We start from the raw sequence: 15,374 nt of genomic DNA on the forward strand, positions 1-15,374 counted from the left end.
ATGTTCGGCAAAGTTGTAAGGTGAAATAGTTGGAGTTTTCACATTGTGTTCTAAACAACATAATGGCATGATATTGATCTTTCTTGTGCATATAGCATCACAATGAATATGAAGATCATGTTAAAAGTTAGCTGGCAAAAACATAAATATGTAGGTTACATACCTGATGTCACTGAGCTGTCAAAGAGGCTACTGGAACCATCTCCGAGATTCTCCGTATGTTATCGCTAATTAACTCAGCTGGTGTTAGCGCATAGCCATAGTTGCTGTTGAAATGCCTAGGCCTACTAGCGCTGGGAATCTAAACACTTCAACACCGACATAATGTAGCCTTACATGTTCAAAACTATTGTGTGTTATGGGGGAAGACATGAAATTTCTTTAAGCATTTGGGAACACACTGAAATGAATTAACTGGAAAGCAGTCTTTGTTAGATTAGCTTGCTTGCAAATGCCATTGTCCATGACCTGTCAGTTCTATGGCAAGCGGTTTTAACATACCTTATGGCAAACCGCCTACACTGGGTAAACTTCAAAGCAGAGCTTACCATTGTGTGTGCATCCATGGCAAGCTGTTTTAACATTTAAATGTATTATGCGTAGGAGCAATGAGATATTGATAGTAAATTGAATATAACAGTTCAATTTCATGTTCAAATTTGTCTTATCAATACAAAAAAGCAATTCATGCTTTAGACCATTTTAATTTAAAAACAAAGTACCGGTTCAGGCACCGTTTCGGCACCGGAACCGTTTTAAAAGTATCGATTTAGCACCGGTATCGGATAAAACCCAAACGATACCCAACCCTACTAGTTATCCACTGTGGTAGCCTATGTTAGGCCAAGTGGTGGCTGAAATATTCCCAAAGCATATATACAACAAAATAAAGTCTGTTATTTACAAATACAGTGTTATTTTATTCCATACAACAAAGTAATTGCGGAGGAAGTCAAACCTAAACGCGGCTTTATCATATAACGTTACAGCGAACTTTAACGTTACCAGCGGTAAAAACGTCATTCTATGCGACAATATTTTGATTTAGTAGCTACAAACTATGGTGTACCTTAAGTAGCAATGGTGCAACAGGTCGACCGTTCTACTGGTGCAACCGGCTGCAGAACCACAGGGGATGACAAGGCTGAGAGGGTTCTATGATGTTGTCTTTTAGAATCTTCTCTACATGCTCCTCAATGACTCTTTTTTTCAGGGGAGACACCCGATAGGCCTTGGACCTGACTGGACAAAGATGGCATGCTTTTTTCACATTGGTCTTGCCCAGATAATTCGAGGTAACCAATAATCAAGTTGTTGGAGCCCTTCTGGACAGTCAGTGTCATAACACGACACCGAGTCCGCCATTTAAATGGACACCTGGCAAGGAGGTAATTCCCCTGGAGGCAAAGCATAGTAGAGGTGAACACCTTGTGATGAGGTGAGTGTGTCCTGATTTCTTTCACTAGAATGGTCTCGCTGTTGTTTGAAGCCATAATAGGTGTAACCTCCATTGGTTTTCAGCTCGTAACTGTTTTTGGCCAGGTTGAGGATGACACCAGTGGCAGCGAGGAAGTCCAGACCTAAGATCATAGGAAACGCCAGGTGACGATCTTCCATTACATGGACTTCCACAGCCCACTGTTTGCCGTGCCAGTCGAGATAGATTGTTTTCTTCCCCAGGGCTTGGTGAACAGGTCCATCCGCCATGATGCATCTCTGGCTCTTTGCCGATAGGAAAACTTCCTCTGCTGGCATCACCTAGCACCACAGACTCTCCTTCATCAACGTAAAGGTGCTACCAGTGTCCAATACAGCCTCTCCCTGTCTGCCTCTGATGGTAATAGGCACTAACAGGAGACCATGTTGTTCTTTATTGTATGCTTGGTGTTGCACCACACTGAGCTCTGCTGTACCGCAATGGATTTTTTTCTCTGATGCTTTTTTCCCTTGCTTTTCAGAAATACGAATAGCATCCACTTCTAACTATACATTGATGCAAACAGCATACCTTACCTTAACCTGTGACGTAACAACAAAAACATGTTGCTCATTTTTTTATTTTTTTTTATTACATTGTGTGATCAATATGCCAGAGTAAATGCAATAGCATAGCATTTATGCCATAGCATACATTGATATTTGTGCCAGACGGGGGTACGAATAGAATTCACTTCTAATTGCAGCAGGGTACGAATAGTATACACTACTAATTGTACCAGGGGTGCAAATAGCCTTACCCTTATTTAAATACACTTATGGGGTGGGTGCGATTGTGTTTTCTAAAGAATCTCCCTTCTTGGTTTTGTAAAGAAATTAATATTAAGTGACACACAAGTAAAAGGACGAAAAAATCGTCTGATATTTAGCAGGCTATGATATAGGCCTAAAGTCTGGAATTTAATTATAGGCCTATTGTTGTAATGGTAGGATACCTACATAGTTTACACAATAATTATATACAATAATTATAGTGTTAGAAATATTGTATATCAATGCATTTATTGACCCAAAGTCGTGGTAGTATTCAATGCATTCTAATCCATTGTCAATCACTTCCGGAAACATTTTGAAGTTTACATGAACCACGTGACCTTAACGAATTTTAACTCTACCTCTACCTTTATTTGGCTCTGGAACAACCTATTCTGATCTTGCTGATTGTCTCATGATACAGCCCATACCGAAACTATAGAAAGCCCCAGACAAATAGGCAAGATGTTTTGTGGTGCGTCAGAAAATGAGACATTTTATTTATTTATTTTCCCGAAAAGTGGGGTAGCCACTGGCCTCGTGACCCAGTGACGTTGGACCCCCGAAGCGCACTAAGACACTTGTCATTTTCCTGGTAGACAGACCCATGGCAAGACAGGCAACTGTATTCTGTTCCCAGAGCATGCTTTATCTGTCTATGATCTGCAGGCTTAGGGCCTCCTTGACGATGATATTGCCCGCAGATAATTTGCGGCACAATTGAATGGTAGCCTATTATCCTGGTCAAGTGCCATACACACATGCTATATATTGTTTGGGTTTTTTTCGGCAGAGTCTAGGCTACCCAAATCTGCCACAATTTCATGTATTGATACTTGCATTGATTTCATTTTTCATTTTTAAATAATAAAAATATAAAAAGCGCATTATAAAATTCTTATATTTTGACATGTGCCTCACCACTGCAAGATGGCAGCTCAACTTGCCTTTCAGGTGTGTGTAGGGCAGACTGTCCTGAATCTGGCAATAGCATTGCCATGGTGGAGGGATTATCTGGGGCTGAGCAAATGTGAAAAAGATGTGGTGTGTGCCTTACGGAACGGAAATAAATGCCATTTTTTATTTAGCCCTATGAGCCCTACTCTATGTTTGGCCATTCTCACTATCTTTAGTTATAAGCATTTATCCAGGTCAAGTGTCATTTACATATGCTATATTTTTTTTTCAGCACAGTCTAGGCTACCCAGATATGCCACCATTTCATACATTAGTACTTACATTGATTTGATTTTGATTTTTCAATAATACAAAGTCAAATATAGCTGCAATCAGCAATGAGGGGGCCAAGCAGAATAGGCTGGAGTAGCCACGGCGACAAGATAGAACTCAGACACCCGCGATCAACATTTTCAACAAGTGTCACATCAAAACATAACTGACTTTGTTGGGCTGAAACAGGGCTGAGTATTGCTTCCGCCTCCGCCAGCCAGCCCCCCCCACCTAATCACCCCTGCCCGTCCCACCCTGTCCCACCCCGCCCTGCCGTTGCATGCACGCATTAGAATGAACTGGATGGAACATGTTGTCATCAGTTTCACATCAAAAAATAAAAGATCGATAAAACACATCATCAACTACAGATCAAAATGCAATATTGCTAATTACAGCGCCCCAAAGGTCAAAGGTCACCAAATGTTTTGTGCGTCCTCCTTATGGGGTCAATCCATCATGGCGGAAAATGACGTCATAGGGTGCTTTGAACTCGGCTTGGTCCAAGGATTCCAACGATACCTGACTTTTGAAAATCGGACCTACGGGTTAAAAGTTACGTGAGTGAACACACTTCCAACTTTGGCCTGTTGGTGGTGCTAGAGGGTTCGAGTTGCCGACATGAAACTTGGTGACATGAATCATGGGACTGTCCCTAATCAGTGTGCCAAATTTCACAACTTTTCACCAGACGGTTCTATGGGCTGCCATAGACTCCCATTGCGGAAGCGTAATAATAATAAGAAAAGGTAGAAACACAATGGGTGCCTTCGCAGCTTCGCTGCTTGGCCCCCAAAAATCATATTATACAATTCTTACATTTTGAAATGTATCTCACCACAGCAAGCTGCCAGCTGGACATGACTTTCATGCATTTGTAGGCCTGACTGTCCTGAATCTGGCAATATAAGAACCATGGTGGAGGGGGACTTTGGGGCTAAGCAATTTACAGACATAATGTGGTGTGCGCCTTATAGAAATAAATATCATTTTCTTTATTTAGTGATGAAAAATGACCTTTCTGCGCTCCATATCTGTGACATAAACTGATCTGACCTGACTTGACCCGAGTTTCCGTGTTTGCCTGTGTGTGCCTACAACAACTTTTTACTGCATTGCCATGAACAAAGTAAAGGCAAAAAATGTGTTTCTTTGTCGAACAAATTGGTATAGTATAGTACAGTGGTTCTTAACTGGTGGGTCGCGGAACCATTCTGAGTGGGTCGCGGAGCTTGTGGTTAAAAAAAGAGAAGAAATCGCCCATTTCAAATAGACTTAAATTGAGACGAAATGGTGCAGAATCCACAGTGTGCGATGTTCACAATTGCTTGAAAATGAGTGAAAATGAAAGTTTTGTCCTGTCAAGTACTTTAAGGTGACATCAGGAGTTGGAGACTTCACAAATGTAATGCCAAACAGCATGTTCCAAACAAATAGGCCTACAGGCACTTCACCTGTCTTGGCATGTAGCTCACCAAATCTGTTGAGGTGAAGCACACACTAATCCCGGCGCAGTGAGCTGCCTGCATCAACAGCGGCGCTTGGGGAGGGGTTAGGTGCCTTGCTCAAGGGCACTTCAGCCTCTTCCTACTGGTCGGGGTTCGAACTGGCAACCCTCCGGTTACAAGTCCGAAGCACTAACCAGTAGGCCACGGCTGCCCCCAATGTGATGCAATGTGAGCCTTGAATTGGATCCAATGCAGGAATTTGCTAGGATATCAAAACCGGATTATGAACATAACTATGTTTTGCCATTAAGAAACACATGATAGCTTTGGATTATATATGCTTTGCCACAAAAACACACAAAAACGTGGGGTAAGTTGAGCTATACGAAGTTATTATTTTACTGTCACTTCATCTGTTTTATAACCCAGAAGGATGTACTTGGTATCATGATCATGATAGCTCTGCGTCTCCTCTTTCATCTGACATGCTTATCTATTCGATTACGGGTTTGTGAGTAATTCAAACGAGAGTAATGGGTGTGCAGCATTGGTTTTTGTACATGACGTTATTATTTTGCAGTCACTTCGTCTGTTTTTATAACCCAGAAGGATCGTTGGTACCAATGGATAGCCCTGTGTCTCCTCTTTCATCTGATATGCGTGCCATATCTATGCGATCACGGGTTCGCGAGTAATTCAAACGAGAGTAATGGGTGCACAGGTGAACGCAGAGAAGTATAGACTGTAAATATGATGCAATTTGATTTAATTTCCTGATTTTTTTTTAATTTTCATACTTGATCGTACAGACATGCGTAGTCTCGTTGGAAAGCCCCACTTCTGCTCTGTCATGTTATAAAGGTTTAATCTCCCTGCGATGAAAAGTTCCGGAGCAATGTAACAAACAAGAAAGGGTGTGTTTTTTGACACACTTTGCATCAATCAAGAGTTAAAAATCCTTCTCTTGCTCCCACTCAAATGGAGAATTATTGCCCGGTCTCACTGCTCCTATTCCTTTTAAGGCTATCAAAAGGGCGGCTTCACAGAATTCCTTTCAAGGAATGACCAAGGAATAATCAATCTGGTTTCAAAAGATTCCACTGAAACTGCTCTGTTGTCTGTGACTGAAGCCTTAAAATCTGTGTGTGCTGCGAAAGGCAGCTTGCCCCAGTTCTCATGTTGTTCGACCTATTTGCTAAGGTTACACGAAACTTAGGTGCCTCTGTCACCTGGTCAGGCTGTTCCTAACCCAACACAACACAACACAACACCCAGCTATTGGTACAGAACATCGTTATCTCTCGTCTTGATTACTGCAGTGCTCACATAGACAGACAAACAAGCCAGGAACCAAAAGAAAGAAAATTACCTGCAAAAATTGTGAGGACCCAATCCATCTGAATCTTCATAGGCACTAAAGGGGTTAACCCCATTGTTGAGAAGAAAATGAGAATTCCAGTAGAGGCATTCGTCTCCATCTTCAGTTTCAGAAACGTTACCACGGTATGACTCTCCATCTCCTTTATAACAGTCATCTGGACCTGTTGCATAACATACATATAGTGTAAACATTAGTATACATTAGATCTCATAATAAAATTGCAACTAACGGCTATAATGATACAAAAGCAAGTTGATTACCGAACTCTCCATCTTTTGTGCCTACACAAAATGGCAGCAATCGGAAGAAGAGCAAGGTAATGCACTGACTGCACAAACAGTCCTCTTTCATTCCTTTTCTTTTCACTTACAAAGGAAGAAATAAAACTTTGTAAGTGCTCTTTGATTACATTATTATCACTATTTATCACTCAATGATTGAGTGATAACAATGATTTACTTTGAGGTAGTAAAGCTTGCCTCTAGCTTGAAGAATACCAACTTCTCCTTTAAGCATATGCATTGGAAAACTTGAACTTACCTCTGCACAAAAAAGCTCCATTTACTCTATCATTTAGAGGGACCCTTGCTTGAAATAATATTGTGTGCCTTCCAGCTAATACAGATATTCCCCAAAAGATTAACATCCGGCTCATCTTCACTGAACCTCTGGTCTTTAATAAGCCAAAGAGGACTATTTACTCTCCATTGGATTCCTACAGCAGCCAGAATTAAATTAAAATCCCTCACTCTGGCCTATAGGACACTTACTGGATCTGCTCCCTGCTATTTGCATTCCATGATCCAGCTCTACATCCCCAATCGCCCACTGTGGTCCTCTGATGTGTGTCTGGTGTGTTGATCAGCCATTAACGCTAGGAGGTCAAAATCAAAACTCTTTTCTTCAGTGGTTCTTCGTTGGTAGAACGAGTTGCCTAGTGTTCTGCAATCCTGCAATATTTTGGGTCTTTCAAGAGGGGTCTAAAGACTAATCTGGTCAACTTACACTTAATTCATTAATTCTTACAGTTATGGTATTTTATTTAATTGTAAAGGTGCATTGTGTAGTTCTTGGGTTAATTCTTGGTGGAAATTATCTCATCTAGCGGTGAGATGGTATATTGCAACAGACTCCAGCTCCCCCCCACTCCAAGTGAGCTACCAGAAGCCGCACCATAAATGTCCTAGCTGACACTAGGAAATGCCATACACAACTTTATTCCTTCTCGTAATGAGGTTTTAGAAAAATAATTGTAAATTGCATTTAGTAATTTAGTCTGTGAAACTATAGGTCATCATTCATGCAAGATTAATCTTGTCATCAGGATCATCATCAGGTTATTCAATGTTAGGGTTTTCCCGGCAGCAGCAAGCACAACGCGAAAGGCAGAGCTAGAATTTCAGGTATGTCCCTCCTTGGCTAATGTATTCTAAACATGGAGGCCAAAACATGGCTGTCACCATACGGCCGACTCTACCACCTGTATTCTAAATGGCAGATTCTACACTTACCAGCATACTACCATTTGTTGGGACAAGTAATTACACATGAATGAGCACATCAATGACCCCCCCCCCACCCCCACAACGCTGCATAGGTGCACTGGAACAATCCTTCCTAAAATGCATTAAACTTTCGTTTACAAAGACGTAAAACTCACTGAGTGGTCAGGGGTCAGCGATTTTTGTGTGAGCATATCAGTGAACACCCATGACCACTCGGTGAGTTTCGCGTCTTTGTAAACGAAAGTTTAATGCGTTTTAGAAACATTGTTCCAGTGCACCTATGCAGCGTTGTGGAGGTGGGAGGGGGGTGCTACCACAGAAACCGAAAATTCTCAGGACAGCAGCATGCCAAATTTCAATCTTAAACGTTCTATTTAATCATAAACTATCTGAAACCAGGGCTTTAAGTGTAAAATACCGAACTTGTCCTTTAAGAAAAACATTAATAATCAAATCAAGAAATTACACAATGTAGCTTTAACTATTGTAATATTCATATTCTGTAAGTCATTTTGGACAAAAGCATCTCAACTTTGATAACCACTGTGTAAAAATCAACCTTTTAACTTTGGTTGTGTTCATTTAAACCCACAAAGGGGTAATTTTGATCGAATAATAAAATTAGCAATAAACGCTTAGTTCAGTTGTGAGATCAAGTTTGTGTTCAACTGTGAGTACTTCTGATTTTTAACTGTATGACCAGCCTTTTACATTCTTGAAACAGAAAATACATTTTCATAACCGAATGCCTTTTGTAGTCAATTTACATCTGTATGGGTATTTGATCACTATTGTCTTAGCTGGCTATGACCTTTATTCCCAGAACCCCTGTTCATACATACAGTGTTGCCATTTGGTCTTTGTTCTCACCACCCTGTTGAGAGCTTAACTCAATCCTGGTCCTGTCTTGGACCACAGGAAAATATGTGAACTGTAAGATATGTGTCAAACGAGAAATTATAATCTGCTCGTGTTTGATATAATTTTTAAGGTCTACATGTGAGAAATACAGTATTGCAGATTGTGGAACAGCAAAGTTATTGTATATGATGTTTCTCTAACCTGGGTTACTTGATGTATTCTTATGGTGAGATGCGCCACACCCCGATCTCTATCAAAGGACTCTCTTTACACCGGGAGCCAGGCTCAACTAATTAGCATACAGCAAAGCTCAAACTAACAAGAGTAACTGCTCTAATAGTCATTTCTGAAATCTCTGTAAATGTATGTTGTAAATATAACACACTCAGTTTTGGTCTTAAATTAATACTTAATGTGGGCAACTTTTTGATCACGTTTGGTCACAATTTAATTGCAATCTAATGTATATGTGCATAGTTGTGGACTAACAAATACTATAGTCTGTATGTGAACCTCACACCTATGTTTTCACACTAAGTGACCAATGTCCTGCAGGCCAGTTGGGAAGGCCTAGCATATTCAAGCAGAGGGGCTTTGTGAGATGAGCTCTATTCCTTTCTCCTATGATGGCTGTTGGGGGAAGCTTAGGCTGAACTCTCAGCCTTTCTCTCTCTCTATCTTTGTCTCAAGCTCTCTGTCTTTCTCTCTCTCCCTCCCTCTCATTCCATCTGTTTTTCTATCCTTTCTTTTGGGTTTGTGTCAATTTTGTTATTTGATATATTGTGTATCTGGTGTATCTGAGAACTTGTTAATTTGTTAAAGGCATATTGCCTAATAAATTGTTACTTTAAAGCAACACCAAATAACTTTTCCTCTGTCAAACGCACTATTTGTTTATCCAGCACCGGCTTTGCAAATAACAATGTCCACAGACAAGGTAGAATATGTTGCATGATTTTATGAAAGTACGATGTATTGCGACTTCAGATGCAAGTCAAATTTGTAGTTTTCATTCCATCGAACTACAGATCCGCTACCCAATCTGGCAAACTTACATAGTGCGGTTATAGCCGATAGAGGGCCGCGAAGCGAATGCAGAAGTGCCGTTCACCCTGTTACGAGTTGATAAACCACTGAAACGATTTTGGAAACATTATTTTAAGGTGCAAAAAACTCTTTGGTGTTGCTTTAACTATCAGTTGTAGCCTACCTCTAAGTCCTCGTATGCCATGCCATGCTCTGCCATACCTGATAAACTAGTTACTTGGTAAATGATTTGTCATACAAGTTGTTGTGATGTAAAATATCATGTATAGTTAAAACAGATAATACAGAGATGGTTACTACGGTGATGCTAGGATAGACATGGTGGTTGCATAGCTTAATAAAAGTTGATAGTTAGTAGACTGTTTAAAAGCTGAATGTAGATAGTTTAAAAGTTGTTGATAGACAGTAGATAGTTTAAAAGTTGTTGATAGACAGCTAGTTTAATAGATAGTTTAATGATAGTTTAAAAGTAGACCGTTTAAAAGTTGAAGGTAAATAGTTTAAAAATTGTTGACAGACTGGAAGTTGAATGAATGTTGACATTCAAATAGTTTAATGGCTGTGTATAGGTAGATATTTGACGATAACTGAAAGTTGGAATGGCTCTAATGTTTGCTAGCAGTTATGTTAAGATTTTTAACTATGCTAACCATGCTACTTAGCTAATGTTTTATAGCAGTGCTAGCAATGCTAACCTGCTAACCATGCTACTTAGCTAACGTTTTCTAGCAGTTTAATGAATGTTGATATTCAAATAGTTTAATGGCTGTGTATAGGTAGATATTTGACGATAACTGAAAGTTGGAATGGCTCTAATGTTTGCTAGCAGTTATGCTAAGATTTGTAATTCTGCTAACCATGTTACTTAGCTAATGTTTTATAGTAGTGCTAGCAATGCTAACATGCTAACCATGCTACTTAGCTAACTTAACTAACATTTTCTAGCAGTTTTGCTAAACATGTTCTAGCAGTTTTGCTAAACATGCTAACTATGCTAACATGCTAACTATGTTAACCATGTGACTTAGTTAACCAAGCTTATCATTTTTAGTAGTTATGCTTACTATGCTAACTAGCATGCTAACTATGTTAACCATGTTACTTAGCTAATCCTTTTTAATAGTTTTGCTAAAAATGCTAACTAGCATGCTAACCATGTTGATAGACAGCTAGTGAATGTATATAGTTTAAAAGTTTAAAAGTTGAATGTAGATAGTTTAAAAGTTGTTGATAGACAGCTAGTTTAATAGATAGATAGTTTAATGATAGTTTAAAAGTAGACCGTTTAAAAGTTGAATGTAAACAGTGAACAGTTTAACTTAGAAACTTCAAACAGATCGGGTTTGTATGACTTTTCAACTTTGAAACTTTTATATTTTTTAAACTATTAAAGAAAAACTTTTTAAAAATCCCCATAGACTTAACATTGCCGATTGTGACATCATAATACGGCCGTTAAGCAATTAGAATCCTATGGCAGGTGTTCAGGCCACCTGCAGCCTCAGGCTTTAACCCTTAAAGGAGTACCGTCACACCGGTGTGACAGGAATGTTGGGAAATTAACATTCTAAAGAATATCTGGGTTCATTGAATTCAACATAGAATTTTAGAACCTTCAACTGTTGCGGAACTTAGAATGTTCAAAAACCTACACCTTTAAGGGTTAAGCATACAATCTGGGTCAATTAACCCTCTAGGCGCCACTGTCGAGTTTACTCGACAAGATGCGGTACTGAATAAAACGGCCGATTTAGTCAAATAGGGTGTCATATTTCGTTCGACATCCACTCCACTAGGTGGCAGACATGTCATACGTCATCCCCGAGTCCGAAAAAGGTCATGGTTTAAACAAAACTTTTGAGCTACAGCGCATTGAATCAGTGCGTGCAATACCGGAGCTAGTGTGCGTGTGAGACACTTAGTCAGAGCGATATTGTCAACGTTAGCGAGTATTTGCATTAGATTATCGTCTAATGGCATCAAAAAAGTTTACCTGAAATGAAGTGTTGGGTCTTCTATTCGCGGACCCTGATTCTGAAGGGGAATATCTGCCTTCAGGAAATGACGGTGATTCGTTTAGTGAGGCTTCAGATGCGTCCCTGCCTTCAATGATGCAGCTGGACAAAGTGAGAGTTTACTCCATAGTTTAGCTTACACCAAGCACAAACGTTGAATCGTTTGCCCAATGTCACTGGTGGGAATAATGTTTCACGGGTTCGGAGTGTTCATCGGGAAGTTAGCAGGGTGTTAGTGGTGTGGCGAACAAGGCTGGAGGTAGCCTAATAGCGCTAGCTTCTGTCTTTTGCCTCTCCACAATCGCGGCGACAGTAACATGGTGGAGCCTTTGTATAATGCGACTGGGTATGTTAGACGAGGTCGAAGTGCTCATAGGAGAGTTAGGGGGAAACGTAGTGGCAGTGTGGGGAGTCGCAATGAGAATGACAGTAGGCCTAGTCCGAGCTGCGCAAATTCTCTCCACTCGACGCGCGCGAGGCAGATCTGGCCATGCTGCTCGCATGGTGGAGGTGGTGACACGCTCTCTCCCTCTCCCTCTCCCCCACACACACACACACACACATTAGGTCATGCATAGTCTATCACAAGATGATGGGAATGCCGGCCCTGTATGGATAGGGATAGGGAGTCATTATCTCTACAACAAAAGGCCTGCTACATAAAAAAAAAAAATGTCAGCCATTTATTAGTAATGATTTACACTGTTGATTTGCTATCTATTTCCCTGATCATTTAGGACATACACTATGTGTTCCTTTTTGTGTGTTCATGTCCTTGTGATGTGTGTGTCTTTGTCAGCTAAGAAAAAAAAACATCAACAAAAACAACAAAAAGAAAAAAAATACTAACATTGTCTCTTGTCTTGTCTCGTCATCTCACTCCTGATCTGTGCCTTGCCGTGGCAAATGAGCTTTTGAACTAAACAGGTCTTGTCTACTTGTGTTTGTGTGTCATCTGAATAATCTATATGTGCCCCATACATGGAATCAGAGTGCCTACTGTATGTAGTAAATGGAAAATCTCTACAGCAAAAGGCCAGTCTACTGCTACATGCATTTGGTTTGTTTCGGCCATTTATTAGTAGTGATTTACACAGTTTGTTCACTACTTACTATTTACCTGAGCATTCAGTATTGTGCAATATAGCATACAGAAGGTGAGGGACATTTTGGGGAGAAAGAAGTGGTGCATTTTATCATTCAAACATGCAACTTTTCATGAAAATTCTATAATCCAAGATGGCCGCCACCATATGACGTCATAATATGCAAATTAGATATAAACATTTAATCTCTACATAAACTTTGGGTCATCCTTAATATTTCTCTAATTTACAGAAAGTCTCTATCTCTTATCACTTTTAAGATATAGCCTTTTGAAATGAAGATGTCTAAATTGATCGTTTCGGAAAAAAACCTCTGGCGCCTAAAGGGTTAAGACTACACATCCTATTCAACTGTTTCCTCTGCCCAAAACTGTTTCAAAATAAAAGTCCTCACTACAATAATCCACTGTTAAACAATGTAACTTAAACTATCATTAAACTATCTATCTATTAAACTAGCTGTCTATCAACAACTTTTAAACTATATACATTCACTAGCTGTCTATCAACAACTTTTAACTTGTCATCAACTGTCAACACTTTTCATCAACTATGACTCCTACCCACTGTAGCTAGTTAGCATGGTTAACAAAGTTAGCATTGCTAACATTTTTAGCATTTTTAGCAAAACTGCTAAACATGATTAGCTAAGTTAGCTAAGTAACATGGTTAGCATAGTTAGCATGCTAGTTAGCATGTTTAGCATAACTGCTAAAAATGATTAGCTGAGTTAGCTAAGTAACATGGTTAGCATAGTTAGCATGCTAGCTAGCATTTTTATCAAAACTGCTAAAAATGATTAGCTAGGTTAGCTAAGTAACATGGTTAGCATAGTTAGCATGCTAACATGTTAGCATGCTAGTTAGCATAATTAGCATAACTACTAAAAATGATTAGCTAAGTTAGCTAAGTAACATGGTTAACATAGTTAGCATGTTAGTTAGCATAACTACTAAAATGATAAGCTTGGTTAACTAAGTCACATGGTTAGCATGTTAGTATTGCTAGCATTGTTAGCATGTTTAGTAAAACTGCTAGAAAATTTTTAGAAAATGCTAGAAAATGTTTAGCAAAACTGCTAAACATGGTTAGCAGAATTACAAATCTTAGCATAACTGCTAGCAAACATTAGAGCCATTCCAACTTTCAGTTATCGTCAAATATCTACCTATACACAGCCATTAAACTATTTGAATATCAACATTCATTAAACTGCTAGAAAACGTTAGTTAAGTAGCATGGTTAACAGGTTAGCATTGCTAGCACTGCTATAAAACATTAGCTAAGTAGCATGGTTAACATAGTTAAAAATCAAGGTCTACATGTGAGAAATACAGTATTGCAGATTGTGGAACAGCAAAGTTATTGTATATGATGTTTCTCTAACCTGGGTTACTTGATGTATTCTTATGGTGAGATGCGCCACACCCCGATCTCTATCAAAGGACTCTCTTTACACCGGGAGCCAGGCTCAACTAATTAGCATACAGCAAAGCTCAAACTAACAAGAGTAACTGCTCTAATAGTCATTTCTGAAATCTCTGTAAATGTATGTTGTAAATATAACACACTCAGTTTTGGTCTTAAATTAATACTTAATGTGGGCAACTTTTTGATCACGTTTGGTCACAATTTAATTGCAATCTAATGTATATGTGCATAGTTGTGGACTAACAAATACTATAGTCTGTATGTGAACCTCACACCTATGTTTTCACACTAAGTGACCAATGTCCTGCAGGCCAGTTGGGAAGGCCTAGCATATTCAAGCAGAGGGGCTTTGTGAGATGAGCTCTATTCCTTTCTCCTATGATGGCTGTTGGGGGAAGCTTAGGCTGAACTCTCAGCCTTTCTCTCTCTCTATCTTTGTCTCAAGCTCTCTGTCTTTCTCTCTCTCCCTCCCTCTCATTCCATCTGTTTTTCTATCCTTTCTTTTGGGTTTGTGTCAATTTTGTTATTTGATATATTGTGTATCTGGTGTATCTGAGAACTTGTTAATTTGTTAAAGGCATATTGCCTAATAAATTGTTACTTTAAAGCAACACCAAATAACTTTTCCTCTGTCAAACGCACTATTTGTTTATCCAGCACCGGCTTTGCAAATAACAATGTCCACAGACAAGGTAGAATATGTTGCATGATTTTATGAAAGTACGATGTATTGCGACTTCAGATGCAAGTCAAATTTGTAGTTTTCATTCCATCGAACTACAGATCCGCTACCCAATCTGGCAAACTTACATAGTGCGGTTATAGCCGATAGAGGGCCGCGAAGCGAATGCAGAAGTGCCGTTCACCCTGTTACGAGTTGATAAACCACTGAAACGATTTTGGAAACATTATTTTAAGGTGCAAAAAACTCTTTGGTGTTGCTTTAACTATCAGTTGTAGCCTACCTCTAAGTCCTCGTATGCCATGCCATGCTCTGCCATACCTGATAAACTAGTTACTTGGTAAATGATTTGTCATACAAGTTGTTGTGATGTAAAATATCATGTATAGTTAAAACAGATAATACAGAGATGGTTACT

The 15,374-nt window shown here is 39.4% G+C and overlaps 1 protein-coding gene across 1 annotated transcript in view; it reads right to left on the reverse strand.

The window, feature by feature from the left end:
- The window catches only part of LOC121685478 (hyaluronan-binding protein 2-like), a 96,541-nt gene that overhangs the window by 44,602 nt on the left and 36,565 nt on the right, over positions 1-15,374 (reverse strand). Inside the window, exon 7 of the mRNA XM_042066042.1 lies at positions 6,298-6,469. Within this exon, the coding sequence (XP_041921976.1) occupies positions 6,298-6,469 (172 nt within the window). The remainder of the gene's footprint in view (positions 1-6,297; positions 6,470-15,374) is intronic.

The sequence above is a fragment of the Alosa sapidissima genome, chromosome 16 (assembly GCF_018492685.1).
Source record: "Alosa sapidissima isolate fAloSap1 chromosome 16, fAloSap1.pri, whole genome shotgun sequence".
Taxonomy (NCBI): domain Eukaryota; kingdom Metazoa; phylum Chordata; class Actinopteri; order Clupeiformes; family Clupeidae; genus Alosa; species Alosa sapidissima.